Source organism: Acanthopagrus latus, chromosome 5, assembly GCF_904848185.1.
Source record: "Acanthopagrus latus isolate v.2019 chromosome 5, fAcaLat1.1, whole genome shotgun sequence".
Taxonomy (NCBI): Eukaryota; Metazoa; Chordata; class Actinopteri; order Spariformes; family Sparidae; genus Acanthopagrus; species Acanthopagrus latus.
In genome coordinates this window covers 5,280,129-5,296,369 of record NC_051043.1, presented here as the reverse complement: position 1 = coordinate 5,296,369, position 16,241 = coordinate 5,280,129, and the positions used below count along the sequence as shown (strand labels likewise).

The window sequence follows — 16,241 nt, the reverse complement described above, 5'->3', positions numbered from 1 at the left end:
CGCGGCCAAACCCTCCAGATGGGCAGCGAGCAATCTTTGCTTTCAGAACCACAACTCCCTCATGAGCCCTGCCCACCGTCGCCCATCAAACAGCTGCCTCACATGGTTTCACTTTTCCTTTCACTGCGCTTTATGATAGGGAAAATAATGATGATTTTCAGAGACCACAATTTAAAATTAAAATGGAAACAAGCTTTTTTTTTTTTTTTTTTCTCTTTAAGCTGCGCAGCAGTGTAAACGCAAGAGGAGAAACCGAGGGCTGTTGTGTGTCTGTAAGAGTTTCACATATGGAGAATCTTTTTAAGTCCCTTGCTATCTCTAACCTACCGGGCCCACTTTGCGCTCCTCAGTCTCTCTGCAGTGCTGCTCGGAGGATTTGGCTCTGCTGAAGTTGAGCTGAACTGCAGAGCAGCACATCAAAGCTCCACCCTCTGTGGGTCCGCCAGATGTCCCGTGGTCATTTTTAAACTCACACCCCGGCACATGACATGGAGCAGTGTGTAAGCATGTAGACAGAGGTGGATGGGCTGCTTGGAAATTGGAAAAGGAAGCCTGTATTTATGAGGTGGTTTGAGGTGCTGTGTTAAGACAGGCTTAGCCTGCCACTCTCCCTCTGACAGCCCTGTTTCCCCCCTGAGCTGGGGTGACCAGAGACAGAGAGAGGTGAAGGAGTGAAGGCAGGAAGCCTGTCAAAGCAGGTCCAGACCAGACCTGGACCCATGGTGAACAGACTCGCAGGCAGGCGATGCAGCAAATCACATTGTCAGAAGATGTAAAACCATGTCTAATTTTTTTAGAACAAGAAAAAACAGGAAACAGAACTGTTGCTCTCTTAATATGATTCCTTCGGTGTGGTGCATGCTGGGACAGCTTAAACCTTCCATGACCTTAAGCAGGAAAGGCTTTGAAACTCAAAATTTATGGATGAGCTCGTACGGAAACACACAAGTTGTAGGCTAGTGAAACGCTAACATTTACCAGTGACCTCCACCAGTCTCTTGTCTCTTCATTCCATGTTGACGTCATCAAATTCTGGAGATGTAAAGTGGGAGGTTGGACGTGTGGTCTTCTCCGTACCACCACCTTAACAAGCCCCCCGGCTGCACTCCGAGGGGAGCCGCTCATCAAATCTGTCTTTTCGTACCTCAGCTCGAGGTAAGATGAGTGATCTCCCAGAGCAGGGATCCCCTCTCCTCCCCCGTCTCCTCCCCCACACAGCGGCTCTCCTCCCCTCTCCCGCTGCCACGGCGGCCAGCCCATGTGAGTCAAATTATTGTAATTGAGCAGGGATGGAGTCGGGTGTGAGGTGATCTCTCTCTTCATCCCCTCCCTCCCTCCTCTTTCTCCCTCTCGTTCTCTCTCTCAGATATTCCTGCACATGTTGTGAAATGACCAGCATGCATCTCTCTTTTTTTTTTTTTTTTCCCCCCTTCCCCCTAACATTGCCCGTAACACAGAAATCAATTAACTCCTTTCAAGTCAGATCAAAGGCCTGATACACCGTCCAAACCTGTGGGACAATTAAGTCTTCCTGTGGACAGCGACCAGGCCGGACAGATGAAGGGAGGCTGCTGCCACCGTTCACATATGTGTGAAGCAGTCGTAAACAAACAGGAGGTGATTGGACATGATTTCAACCAGCATCGCCCTAATTTACCACTTAGTTGTGCATTAAAACAACAGGATGACATCTTGGTTTAGGCCTCTACTCACTCAGATATTTAAGAGGATGTTTTTGGGGATAAAAGCCGTTGACGAATTATGAGACGATGGGCCCCTGGGCCCGGACATGTCCCCCTCCTCACACAGAAGCAAGAGACTGAAACTGAAAGAGACACAAAAAGACTACAAATGCCACAGCTGCATCATTTGTAGTTGTTATGTGTCTGTAAGCTGTTGCTTTGCATGTGTGTGATCATTTGTTACTTACTTACGTTACTTGCTAATTGTCTGTGTCTCTTTGCAGTCATTGTGTGTCTCTTTAAGTCTGTCTTTGCAGTTGTTTTGTATCGTCATGGTCTTTTTTGCTTTGCTGTAGTTTTGTTTGTGTTTTTTTTTGTGGTCATTTTGTGTCTCTTTCAAGTCTTCCTTTGAAGTTCTTTTGTGACTCTTTGCATCATTTTGTGTCATTTTGTGTCTCTTTCGAGTCCTTCTTTTCTCACTTTGAAGTTGCTTTGTGACTCTTTGCATCATTTTGTGTCAGTTTGTGTCTCTTTCGAGTCTTCCTTTGAAGTTGTTTTGTGAGTCTTTGCTATTGTTTTGCATTATCGTGGTCTTTGCTTCGCTGTAGTTTTGTGTCTCTCTGTGGTCATTTTGTGTCTCTTTCAAGTCATTTGATCTCTCTTTGAAGTTGTTTCATGACTCTTTGATATTGTTTTGCCTTGTGTTGTGTCTCTTTATATCATTGTGTCTTTCTGTGTGGTTGCTTTGCTTCTTTGAGGTCTTTGCTCCTCTTTAGTTTTGTTTATGTCTCTTTTTACTTTTTATAAGTCCCTGTTTCTCTCTTTGAAGTGGCTCTGTGGCTCTTTGCAGTCATTTTGCATCCTGTTGTGTCTCTTTTGAGGCTTTTTTTTCTTTCTTTGCTGTTGCTTTGTATTTTAATTCTCTTTTTCACATTTTTTTTTGTATTTAACCCTTCCCTACAGTTATGTGTGTATCTCTTTGTGGTATTATTTTCATCTCTGTGGCCATTTAGCATTTGTTTGTGGTCATTTTGTATGTCTCCCTATGTAGTTGTTTTGTGTTTCTATGTTGTCATAGTGTATCTGTCAGGGATTCTGTTAGATTTCTTTGTAAAGTCCCAGTGAATCTAACAATTAGTTGCTAACTATTAATTACCAATTATTTCGATAACCGATTAATTCTTATGAGTACTTTTTAGGACAAAAAATGTCTAATTCCATATTATTTCTGGTTGATAATGGTAATAATCATTAGTTGCAGCCTAGCTTTGCAGTCTGTTTGCGGGTCTTTGTGGTCATTTTGAGTCTGTTTTTAGTCAAGTTGAGTGTCTTTATAGACTTTTTTTCACTCCTAATGGTCATTTTGTATGTGGTGGTTTTACACTTCTCTGTACAGTCGTTCTGAGTGTCTTTATAATCATTTTGAGATTATTTGCAACTTTTTCCATCTCATTGTGATCTGTTTGGCTCTGGCCCAAGCCCCAGGGGTCATGGTGCCTGTGTCCTATAGGACTATTCAGTAATGCTTCCCTGGGCACAGCGGTGGCACAACATCGGAGTGTGACATCAAACTGATTGGACAAGGGGGAGCGAGTGCAGCTTTCGTCCACAGACAGGTGCACTGACCCTGTCCACCCCTGAAGGTGCCACTTGCATTTTATTGGACATATAGGGCCGGCCAACATTTTTTAACAGCCACCTGGATGCAATAAAGGGCCAGCTCCTGAGCTCTGGCTGCCCAGAGGATTTCCCAGCAGCTCCCGTGGGACCTCTGGCTAGTTAAGATGTTTATTAAGCTGAAAGTGGTCCAGTGGGAAAACACAGTACTTCTGAGAGATTCAGGCCAGCAGTTTTCTTGTTAGTCAGAGCGCTCCCCGGAGGATTGGGTTTCTTTTCCTTTCAAACCTCAGAGGGAGGACAGGGTCAGTTCACAGGGCACAAGGTTGACCAACTGGTAACTAGGCACATGAACCCAGGATGGGGAATATCTCCAGACCATCTAGGTCAGCTTGGAGCAATTCCCACAGTTTCCAAACTGAGAACGTCAACTGAACATATTCTAATTAGCTAAGAAAAGCGATTTAGAGATGTAACTGTATGAATTTCTATAGAAATATCATGTAGAAGCAGCAGCAACAACAATCTAACACCAAAGATTTATTGTATGGTTCTAGAATTTAAATGGCAGCGGGCACTGCAGCGGTGGTGCATAGCTGTCGCTTTATTTTTAATGCATAGCTTTAGTTCTTTGAAGCAAAAGTCTGTGCAGAACATTGTAATGTTAGTTCTGCTCTCTGTTTGACAGATCTTGACCTCACTAAGCTCTGCTGGACCTCTAGTTCAAAGCGCTGGTCTTTAGCCTCAGGCACTCTGCCCTAATAACTTCAGCTAGCCCGTTAGCCCCTTGTTATGATTTCTAAAAGTTTAGCAGCCGCAGTCTACTTAAAGGAGACGAGCTGAGAAGAAATCATACGGGAATAGCGTAGTTAAAATTGCCCTTTTACCGCTCCGCTTGATAAATATGACTTTTTTTTTCGTGTTTAATTTTGAACTTTCTTGGAGCCCGTGGCTTGCACACCGTGAACTGAGCAGCACACGCGGCCAGTGATGGGTTTTTAGTGCTCTCTGCCTAATGTTCAGGACAGATTAGAAATGTTCGCCTGTGACAGATGCTGTCTAGATCTTCACTACCAGATCCACCCAGCTGCAAAACATCTGGTGGATTTTCTACCTTTCTCTCTGATGTGCAGCCTATTAATGACACACCCACAATCATACATGTGCACATTCGGCGCACACAAAACACGTCCAGCATGTTTTATTGAGACAGAGAAGAGAGAATAACACATACACAGATGTCTGATTATTAAGATGGTTTATTGTTGCTGGCCCAGGAAGCCATAATGTTCTGCATATTTGGTTTCAACGGCAATGATGAATTTCCTATTAGTCTTTTTTTGTTTTGTCTCTATCATTGTTCACGGATTGATGCTGGAACCAACGTCTACAGATATGTGTTTTAGCCATCCAACTCCAGCTCTGTATCACAGCCAGTAAATATGTAGTTGTATTTGGAATATCTTTCACTACTTCAGCCGCAAAGTCTGCGAGCACATGCGATTTATTCAGCAGGCACAGAATTTATGCATTCCACATGAGGAGCGGGTAGCGAAGGCCTCCGCTTATTGTTAATGGCACACATCCTAAAATCATGCTCCTGGCCTCCTGCAGCCTCCGTCTTCTTGTGTCAGAGGAAACATTATTTTTGCAGAGACAAATCCACTGAATAACATGATCGTCTGACGAAAGGCGCTGCAAATCTTGCCTGAGCAGACCCTTTTTTTTTTTTTTTTCTGCTAATGATGAAAACAGTCATGTAACAACAAATGCCATGTATCCCACTGTGACATGACGGTATAATATGAGCTCCTCAGACGCGCACGAGCCAAAGTTTTGCGAGATATCTTTTTGTTTTGTTTCTGTGTCCTCGCTGCACTCAGCGCCTCCATGATGGATATTAAATGGCTCTCATTGGAGAGAGATTTAGGATTCTTTTGGCGCTCATCAACAGTTGGAGAGTCACAGATACATGTGGGCGTGTGTCTCCTGCAGACATTCGGAGACCGCGGCGTAATTTAGTCGAAAATGACCGTGCAGTAAGTCATTCCTCGTGTGTCTGAACAGCTTAGGCTCACATGGAGACTTGTTTGGTCATCGCCTGTGTGTGAAGGAAAACAGAAGGGATGGGGAGATCCCCACATCACAGAGTAGAAGGGATTTTGTTATTGCTGGCTTTCATAATGTTTCATCTGTTGCCATCTGTGACCCAACTTTGAAAAAACTTTTTTTTTTTTAAATGTTTTGAAAATAATCCCTTGAAAAAAAAGAGACATACTCATTTGTTTTGTATTATCATCATATGACACAATGCAGATCTCATTCAAACTACATTTTAGTTTTCATTACATTACACTAAAAACTGTGGGAAAAAAAACTAACTTGAATTGTTATAATACCCTGAAAATTGTATCAAATTGATTATGATAACATGAAAAATATGTTATTTCATTTTTTTCTATTTCATCCTTTGGTCTACGGAAGTGAAAATATATTTAAAACATGGCCCATTATTACAAAATATAACCAAAAATCAGATTTGGATGTTACTAAGTATGTATTTAGTACAATTTTGGGATACTTTTACTTAACTTGAGTATTTCTATTTTCTCTGTATTATTATGTTGTATTTTTCTCCCACTATATTTATTTGATAGCTTTAGTTACTGGTTATTTTGTAAATTACGTGCTGCAAATTTGAGACATATTTGCACATTTTTAAATGTATTTATTTAACAATCAGATAAAAAAAAAACACACACACACACACTCAGTCTGATAATTTTAAAGATGAGGATTATTGGATCCAATAATCGACAAGGCCGATAACTGGTCAACCCACTGTATAAAGTATATACATACATGTAAATATATGTATAATTTACTTTCACTTGTACTATTGATACTTAAGTACATTTAAAATCAGATACTTTAAGACTTTAACTTAAGTACTATTCATATGGATGACTTTCACTTTTACCTTGTTGCTTTTACTACTAAGTATGAATTTTAGGCACTTAAAGCAACACTGCAAAACATAAAATGATATTTTTAGATTTCTTTTTTTTCTGTACAGCCAGTTACTTTGACATGTTAACTGAATTAACAAAATGAAAACATGGTCGTGTTTGTTTACAAGATAACAATGTGTATTTTATTGTATCTTTGAGTATAATATTCTTTATGATTGTTGTTCAATGCAGATACAGAACATTGAACCACTGTAAGTTATTAATGGAAAAATGATAATGAATGTTCATACTGACATACTTTGGTCTGCAAACTTGAAACAAAAATGTAAGTATATATTATTCTGTTTTTGTACTCTATAACACTACAGAAAAAAGCCTAATTGTAACACAGCACAAGAGCAATAGAAGGACAACATGATAATAAACATCACTATGTCACATCAGCAGCATTAAAGAAGAGAGGACAGAACTCACAAAAAGTCAAAATACCAATAATTTGACAAGGAGCATTTTTTCAAGTTACATTTGATATAACCTCTGTATGGTAAAGTAACATCTTTTGGCATTTTAAAGTAAAAATACTGTGATTGATAGGTTGAAGAGAACATTTCTTGCTTGTGTTTTCCTCTGATGAGACAACACTGGGTGAGTTTCTATGTACCAGTTTTAATGTACATCATGAATTAATATTTATTTCAGGGGTAGAAATGTGATATTTCTGTAACAGAAATATCATATTTCTACCCCTGAAATATAATCGTGTTTATATTAATGTTCTGCTATTATCCTCACTTAAAGCAAAACTACAGAGGAGTCAACCTGGACAATAACTATATGAAGTACAGATGGGCTGAAATCCTGCATTAAATGTTTGTCTTAAGATACTTTTAAAACATTAAATAAAATAACACTTTTTTTGAATTTACAATATTTTTCTAACAGGGATTAAACAACATAAAGTCAAATATAAATGATCAAATTGACCTCAAAATAACATGAATTTGTATTACCACACAGACATAAAATGTTATTTATTTGAGATACATGTAATTCTGCACCTGTTTACTTTGTTTTAGATCAGCCTGCTCTGTAAGTTAATATGGGAGATTTTGCCCTGGAGGAGCAGAGTAAGTTGTACTGGTTGTTTTTGTCCAGCAGGGGGCGATGTTGTAGTTCAGATAGCCGCTTTGAGGGGCTTCAGGTAATATAGGCATTGGATGTAACTGTTAGGTGATACGTGTGTTTAGACTGAGTCAGAGGACTGGGTGCATAAATCTGACTTCATCCTGGATGGCTGTCATCAGAGGAGCTGCTCCGTCACTAGAACTACACCACGGTGTCTCTGAGGACAGGCTGACGCTGGTATTAGAGCGAGGACATGAGGTCAACAAAAATATCTTCTAGCTTGTTTGATTTTCCAGAGATTTTGATTCAATTGTGGTGTATATGATTGCTCGGTATATGCTCAGTAAGAGTCCTAATCATTACACTGAAGAATGTAAATTAAAAAAAGTTAGCAGACATGGGTTGGAGGACTTTAAACAGCAGTTTTGCATCTGTGACTGCTTGGGTATTCATAACTCAGCTCAGGGCTAGACACACACACACACACACACACACACACACACACACACACACACATATAGTGTTGTCTGTTCCTGCTTTTGTAAAGGCTTTAAGTGATGTCATTTTTTGAATGTACCATGCTGGTCTACATGTTCTGATATTTGCCTTTACCCTCTCAGTCACTCTGTCCACATATTGATGACTATTTATCAGGAGATTTATCATGGTGTTAAAGGAGCTCCGTGGAACCACCGTGTTGTGCTGGAAGCCGGTGGTTGCTTCATGTTATAGCAGGCTCCATTTCTAAACTTATGCTCAGCTGCTCTCGCTCTCTTGAGAGGGGCGCTGAGAGGAGGCACTTGAGAACATTGCGTAAAGTCACATCCTTTTGGACTGTCGTGGAAAAAACTAACAAAAAGCCCTTCACAAAGAGATCCACAGTCCGGCAGCATTGAGCAAACCGTCCACAGACTGACAGGCGACCGACAGAGACGGGAGGAAGTCTCATTTTTCACGTCACGTTAAAATCTCCTCACGTGGCCAGTAGATGATTGACTGATACGTGCAACTTGCAGCGTATTGTGACGTAGTACCCCTTTAATATTTTGTGGAGGAACCAATAGTCATTCCTACAACATTTTCACAATACTGATATCGGGGGTTGGTCCAAAATAATGTGATATTTGATGTTGTCGCGCAGTCCTAGTATTTATCCAGCACTTTTGAGGAGATTCTAGAATGTCGACATGAGGGCTGTCACCGTACCGGTTTTCCACCACATAGGTATCATTTAGAAACTCACAACAACAATTTTATCGCAATATTTATATCAATATAAATTTCGTGATAAAACACGTATTTGTCTCTTTTTAGACAAATTAATTACCCACAGAATGTGAGTACAGGGTGATGGAGGGAGAGTTTGCACCCGTATGTGTGCCAACAGAACAATTACACTCAAATGCTCGCGAACAGGAGACCAAATGACCTCATGAACAAAAGACACACTCAGCCTAACATCTTTTCCTGGGATTACTCACAAGATCGTATCATATGTGTATCATCAACACAATGTCAATTATACATTCCCCAATATCGCTGTTATCGCGAATATCGAGACGCCCCTAACTGAGATCTGTATTGTGCAACTCGATACAGCTGAACAATTTATGGATATTATTTTAAGGCCATATTGATATAAATAAATCTACCAAATTACCTGCATTATGATTTTCAATTTAAAAAAAGAATGGTTTGGTAATGCTTTCTTTAGATTATATCAGTTATGATTGTAACTGCAGGTATAACTATTTGTATCACTGAATGTGTATTTAGCAGCATTATATCATGTATAGCAGGTTGAGATTATGACCAAATTATTATAGAGTTGACTTTTAATTGAAATCTCAGCTCAGTTTTGCTTGGTATTTTTCTTTTTTTAAAGAACCACACAAATGCAGCCAAACAATTTTCAGACTCACATTTCAGACTTGTATGTCAGCTGGCTGTCACACCGGGCTCTGTCAGGCCATCTGTCAGGAACTCAATAAATTTGTCAGTGGAAAAAAAAAAAGAAAGAAAAAAAAAGGAAAGAAAGAAAGAGAAAGGCTGAATCCAATAAATCATAACATAAACAAATCTAGCCACGGGTTGACAGAGCTGTATTATACTTTGGCTTAATCCTCCTGGGAGTTGGGATTATCCAGCAGTATCATTTTTTTTTTTTTTTTGGCCTGTCTCAGTAAAATGTTGTTCGGGCGAACGAGAGCAGAGAAATGTGAGTGAGTGAGGGAGTGAAAGGCAGGAAGGGGATGTGATGTAAATAATTATTCTGTTTATCCGGCTGTGCCTCCGCGAAATGAAGCATGTAGTGCATGTGAAGAAGAGATTACAGGAAATCTAGAAATTATACAAAATCAAACGGAGCCAGTTTGCGACTCAAATTAAAAATTAAAAAAAAAAAAATAGTGAAATCAGAACGAGTAGTTATTGGCTGCTTTAGTATTCAGGGGCCCTCGGGCCTGCGGGGCCCTCTCTGTCGTACCTGATTTTGTTATCACAGCTGTTAGCTCGCTGGGTGAAATCAGAGCGAAACAATCTTTTTTTTTTTTCTTAAAGCCACTTAAAAAAAAAACTGCGGAAAACAGGAAGAAGCCAGCAGATGCAGGTTTAAATGACGGTCGGGTCGTCGCAATGCAAAAAAACCCAAAACAAAACAAAACAAAAAAACCTCCAGGCTCGGCTCAGCTCAGCTCGGCTCAGCTCAGCTCAGCTCGGCTCGGCTCGGCTCAGCTCAGCTCAGCTCAGCTCGGCTCGGCTCAGCTCAGCTCGGCTCGGCGGGTTCGGGGACTCCAGCCACAGTTGAAGACTTGACAGAGAGAAACGTCCAGTGTGAAGCAGCAGGCTCAGGTTGTGTCAGCACTGTATTTAGCATCAGACTGCTGCTGCTGCTGCTGCTGCTGCAGTGTCAGCCTCATTTCAGGATGCAGACAAATTAAAGAAGCCTGCCTCTGTTTTTCCTTTCTTTCATTCGAGCTTTTCTTTTTTTTTCTTTCTTTAAAAAAAGAGCATCATGGAGAGCTTAGAGAGACTCATTAAAAGATCAAAGTGAGTTAACTATCAAAGTCCTCCAGTCGTGCAATTTAGGGAGCCATTATGTCTTCCTCCTCCTGTTCCCCCTCTCGCTTACGCTTTTAAAATGCTCGTCGGTGCGTTTTGGTCGATGCGTAATTAAAAATAAATAAATAAAAAATGTTCACGTTTCAAGTATTGTAAGTGAAATAAAATAAAACAACGTGACGCAGATGCAGGGTTTTAATTGCAGCACGCGCATTCAATGTATTTTTTTCTTCTTTTTTACGCAGGGGTGATTATTTTAAGTCGTTTCCAAACGGTGTGATGAGCCTGCGGGCCCGCGGCCTGACGCAGTCTGGGCTGCCGTGAGTTATTCTCCGGCTGGGTTGGACGATGAATGGATCCTGCGTGGCTTATAAACAGCGTGATGTTAATGTAATTAAAGTAGACAAATTGTCCATACGTTGATACCTGCATCATAATCTGGGTGACGCGTTTGTTCGGGCCGAGATTTGGATCCAACGAAGTCGTGAACCTGCTACGTCTGTTTGTTTTCGTTGATATTCGTTGATTTTGTGGAACTGGCGTCGTTTAGATCTTCTTTAGAGTACAGACTCACATTAATGACACGCTTATTTCAATAGATGTGATGACGTAATATGCACTTATTATTGTGATTAGTCAATTTCTCTTTCGTTGTCTTATTTCTTAATGCAAACAAAACAAACAACCAATAAGAAACGTTGCGCTCTGATCAAATCTCTCGACTTGGATCTCTCTGCACCAAACCCCACACAGATTCTCGCTGTTTTTAAACTTTTTATTTTGTTTTGTTTTCCTCCCGCTCAGACATATTTTTCGCTTCCCCCCCTCAATCACTTTCTCCCTACTTCTGCATTCAGCGCGTGTGATCCTGCCTCAACATCCACAGTCCTCCTCATGCTCGCTAATCGAAATCGCAGCAGACCAGAGAGCCTGCAGGAATGCAGCCCCGCTGTATAATCATCTCTCTCTTACCTTTCTTTTTTTGTTTTCCGATGGATGCAACAACTTCTGCGCACTTTAAAAGTCAATTGCTAAAGTTTTAGGGGGAGCTTTGTGCGTGCTGCACACCTGCTGCCTTCGTGGAAGGCGAGAAGGGAGGGCCTGTCACGCACGCACGCACGCACGTACGCAGAAGGCTCATTAAAACACCGCCGGCTAAAAAAGTTGGCGGATTGATTTATTGAATGAATGTTTGATGTCCTCATTCGCACAAGTGACCAGGCCGATAACTGCGGAGTGATTGGAGGAGGAGGAGGGAGGAGGAGGAGAAGGGGGATAACACGGGCTTTATATATGTTTCTAAAAATGTATTGATTGTATTGTATAGCTCATAATGCTGCTCAGATAATCCAATATGCTGCGAGAAGGTGATTGACCCCACGCTGTTAGGAGGCGCTGAGGAGGGAGAAGGAAGGGAGGAGGGACATCATGACTTCATGACTGGACTGATTCCAGCAGAAAATAGTAATAATATTAATAATAAACGTGACTTTTTACGAAAAAATATAAAAAGCTTCAGTATTTATAACGCACCCATCTCTGCTTTTAAACGTGCGTGTGACGCCCTGATGGCTGGCAAAAAGGAATGCGACAGTTGTGTGAAAGTGCAGTGCAGTGTGTTCGACTCCCCTCCCATCTGGATCCCTCACAGTGACGGCCGCGGCTGTTCTCCCTGTGAACGGCAGAGGGCAACGCCAACAGTCCGCTCTCTGTTTTCCAATCTGGGCTACAGGTCATCGCCTTGATGCCTCACAAAGGACACCGGGAACAACGCGCAGCTGCAGGCCCGCGGACGTGGAGGTAAACACCGCGGTGCTGATGGATCGTGACGCAGGAACATTTGGGATCTACTTTTTTTGTTCGTTTGTTTTTTTTTTGCTTTCAAAAAATAGCTTTGTGTAAAAAAAAAAAAATATATATATATATATATGACTTATTTTATTATAATATAACGTGCAGCAATTATTATTACTATTACTATTATTATTACTATTATTATTACTATTATTATTATTACGTTTTCCATCATGTCTACATTTTCTTCAATTGAGCAGGAAGCTGTTTTTTTCCCTTTCTTTCTTTCTTTCTTTCTGTTTTCTAGTTGTAATAAATTCCACCTGAGCTGATCAGAGCATGTGACAGTGCACAGTAACGTTTTCCTCCATGTGTCCACCTCTCCCCGCATCATCCTCCTCCTCCTCCTCCTGCCTGAACGCGCGAGATGTTGTCCAGAGATAACAATGAGCCTCTCACGCAGCGCGACGCGAGGAGCGGCTCACAATCCCATTAGCAGTTGGAGACAGGCCCCGGTGCATGCGAGCGGCCCCTACGCGCCTTCCGAAACGTCTTGATCGCGTCTTGATAAAGCAATGCGCACATCACACCCCGAGTTGTGTTCAAGTGCAAAAAAAAAAAAAAAAAAAAAAAAAAAACTCTGTAGGGCCAAAAACAGCCTCGAGCGACACATAGATATGTTCACAATCATGGTATTTCCAACTATTCAGATTGGGTTTATTTTCCTCTGGAGTAAAGCTGCTGTCCCTGCCCCCCCACCCCTCCAAAAATAAATAAATAAATCCATAAATACACTGTTGCTACTATTTTTATTTATTGTCTCTGCTCTTGACCGGAGGGCCGCGGCTCGGTGTGGCCCTCCTCGGTGCAGGACGCAGCGCCCTTATCGCCGCTCATCGCCAGGTGCATCAGCTGAAAGGAGACAGCAGCTTCCACTGGAAACAATACACAAAGAGCAGAGCAGAGCCTGGCACGTGATGCTCATCAGTCTCATCACCACCGAGAGGAACAGCACGAGAATAATAACAATAACTCAACAGGAATATGTAGAGTGCGCCTTTCATTCATCTCCAAAAATAACAGAGGTAAAAAAAAATAAAATAAAAAAAAAAAGTAAAAAAAAAAACCCTGAGAAGACATTATTATAGAAATTCGCAAAAAAGAAATTGGAGTATATTATTATTATTATTATTATTATTATTATTATTATTATTATTATTATTATTATTATTATATTGTTGTTGTTGTTGTTGTTATCACCATTATTAATATTACAGCTCTGTTGTCTCTGTGCCCATCCAGCCTCCATGCGTAAAAATATCATTTTTCTCTTTCTACACTTCTGTGACTGTGTGTGTGTGTGTTGTTATTGGACTGTGTGCAGCGCACTGTACTCTGCTCCAATAGCATCCCAATGGCAGTGAATGGGGGGAATGAAAAAAAAAAAAAGTGTAGCCATGCATGCAGGAGTGGGAGGATCCACTTCGCTTCAATCTCGATCTCAGACTTTTGCAGCGACAGGGGCACAACCAACCGACCGACCGACCGACCGACCGACCGTCTGCGTTAACTCCAAAAAAAAAGAAGAAGAAGAAGAAAAAGAAGAAGAGTTACTGCCTGGACATCCGATCAACACACGCTCTCCTGTGTTCCTTCTCTTTTTTTGAATGGGGATTTGTTGTCAAGTTTGTCTCGCTGTTCTTCATCCTTGACTGAAGCGTTATCCCGTGAAGAAAACTCTCCCGTCGGCTTGCGGACGCGAAGATAAAGCCCCCTCGGTGTTGAGATCCTAACAGGTGACTGTTCAGAGACTTTCCCACCTTTACTGTGTGCTTTCTGTCCTCTTCTGACGCGTCGCGGATTTTGTGTAGCCTGCCTTGTAACTCTGTAACCACTGCGCGCATCAGAGCCGTCTTCCTCTTAGATCTCCTCCACTTAAGCACATTTTCTCTTTTTTTTTTTTGTTCCTCCTCCCGAGCTTTGCAGGCAACGCGAGTGCGTGTGTGTGTGTTTGTGTGTGTGTGTGTGTGTCACACGGAACTCGAAAGCGGTTTTCAACAGGTTCTTCGCTCCGACCATCGAGCTCAGCGTGCGCCCGCGGGATTTTTCTCGCCCGGTCTGACCGTATTCTTATGGATATTGCAACAGGTCTGGTGTCACTGGAGCGCCTCTCCGCGGGAGAACAGCCCGAGACGTGCATCATGCTGGACGGCATAAAAATCGAAGATCATCCCCTGCGATCGGGACAGGCCACGCTGGGAGTCATGCTCGGTGAGTCCTCTTCTGTTACTCTATAAATCAGCAAATTACCGCTGAACTGTGCGCACGGGTCAGACAGCAGACTCGTCTCCCTGTCTGGATGCCATTACTGCGGATGCATGCCCGCTGCTGCTTTTTTTTTTTTGTTTTTTTTTGTTTTGTTTTTTTTGTTTTTTTTCTTGATGCGCACAGGATCGCCAAAAAAAGAGGGGAAAAAACGAGGAAAAGTTCACATTTAAGCGTAGATAGATTGAGAGAGAAATGATGTTGGAACGAGCGGTTTTTATTCTGGTGTGACTGTGAGGAAAATCCACCCTGAGCGTAGGGAGGCTGTATGGGTGGTGTGATCTGCAGGCCGTGTTGGCGAGAAAATATCTAATTCATCCACTGAAACCAACCTGTTTTGATTATCATTTGACTCATTAACGCCGAGCACTTGAATTGATTTTCTTGAGTGCAGGCCTTTACAGGATGGTTTTTATTTTTTATTTTACTTTTACAGTCCTTGGTTCATTCAGGCCTTCTCTCTCCTTCCGTTTTTTATTCCAGGCTCTGACTGTCATCATCCATCCGTGTGTGAAGGATGCCAGCGTCCCATCTCCGACCGCTTCCTGATGAGGGTCAACGACTCCTCATGGCACGAGGAGTGTTTGCAGTGCACCGTGTGTCAACAGCCGCTCACCACCAGCTGCTACTTCAGAGAAAGGAAACTTTACTGCAAACACGACTACCAACAGTAAGCACGGATTGTTTTTTTTTCTTTCTCTGCTCTTCCTCAGGTCGCTTTGGTTGGTGTGCACTGATTTAAAAAAAAAAAAAAAAGAAAAAAAAAAAAGGACATTGTGGTGTGTTTGGCTGGCGGTGGAGGTCTCGTGTTCGCCTCAGAAATACAGTGAACAGGTCACTGACGTTGTGGGAATTTTTGTTTGAATTTTAACAATATTTAATTCACGCGCAAAGAAATATCTGCCATCATCGTGGTTTGACTTCCACCAACCTCCCGCTTCTGCAGAAGGTTGATCTGCTTCCTTTGAAATTATAGAAATACATTTTAAAAAAAACAAAAACAAAAACAAATGAATGAAGGGCGAGCGAGTGGAACTAAACGAGAGCCGCATGCTTGGTCAGAACAATAAATGCGGTGATGAATCAGAGGAATGGAAAGAGGACGCTGATGTTCGCGGTCATGTTCGCTTCATTAATGTCACAGTGGCCCACGACTTTTTTTCTTTCTTTCTTTCTTTCTTCTTCTTCTTCTTTTTTTTTTTTTTTTTTTTTTTTTTTTTTCCACATTTAAGTCTCCGAACAAAAAAAAGATGTGCAGGCCCGAGAATGTGCAGGCGGCCAGTCTCGGTTTTTATTCTTCCTCTCGGTCTCTGTCATGTTGTTTCCTGGTGTGCACCGTGTGGCCTTCCCCCATCAGCACCAGCCGCCTCACATGCACTCAAAGTATGGAAAAGTCACATTTCACTCAGGTTTCTTCACAGAGCTCACAGCGCAGGGCACATTTATTTTTTCCGATCAGCTCATGATCTTTTATTTTGAAATTCTGATGCACTGGATGAATAAATAGATAAAATAAAATAAGCGATATTTATACGACCCGTAAAAGTTGTATTATTTTATTTCAAACTGTTTTTTAAATTCTGTTTAATTTTAGGCTATTTAATGTAACTGCATTGGAAATGAGATTTTTTTTTTAACCATTTAATGTATTTGAGAATTATAATAA

The 16,241-nt window shown here is 41.5% G+C and overlaps 1 protein-coding gene across 4 annotated transcripts in view; it reads left to right on the top strand.

Annotated features, from left to right (window-relative positions):
- Positions 1-11,769: 11,769 nt before the first annotated feature.
- lmx1bb (LIM homeobox transcription factor 1, beta b) overlaps positions 11,770-16,241 on the top strand; it is a 55,411-nt gene continuing 50,939 nt past the window's right edge. Inside the window, exons 1-3 of one of the 4 annotated variants that reach the window (XM_037097032.1) lie at positions 11,770-12,256; positions 14,399-14,521; positions 15,059-15,245. In XM_037097032.1, the coding sequence (XP_036952927.1) occupies positions 14,452-14,521; positions 15,059-15,245 (257 nt within the window). In that variant the 5' untranslated portion in view covers positions 11,770-12,256; positions 14,399-14,451. Of the gene's footprint in view, positions 12,257-13,007; positions 13,336-13,708; positions 14,522-15,058; positions 15,246-16,241 lie in introns of those variants that run through there. The other 3 variants (XM_037097033.1, XM_037097031.1, XM_037097030.1) reach the window with 3 other exon arrangements.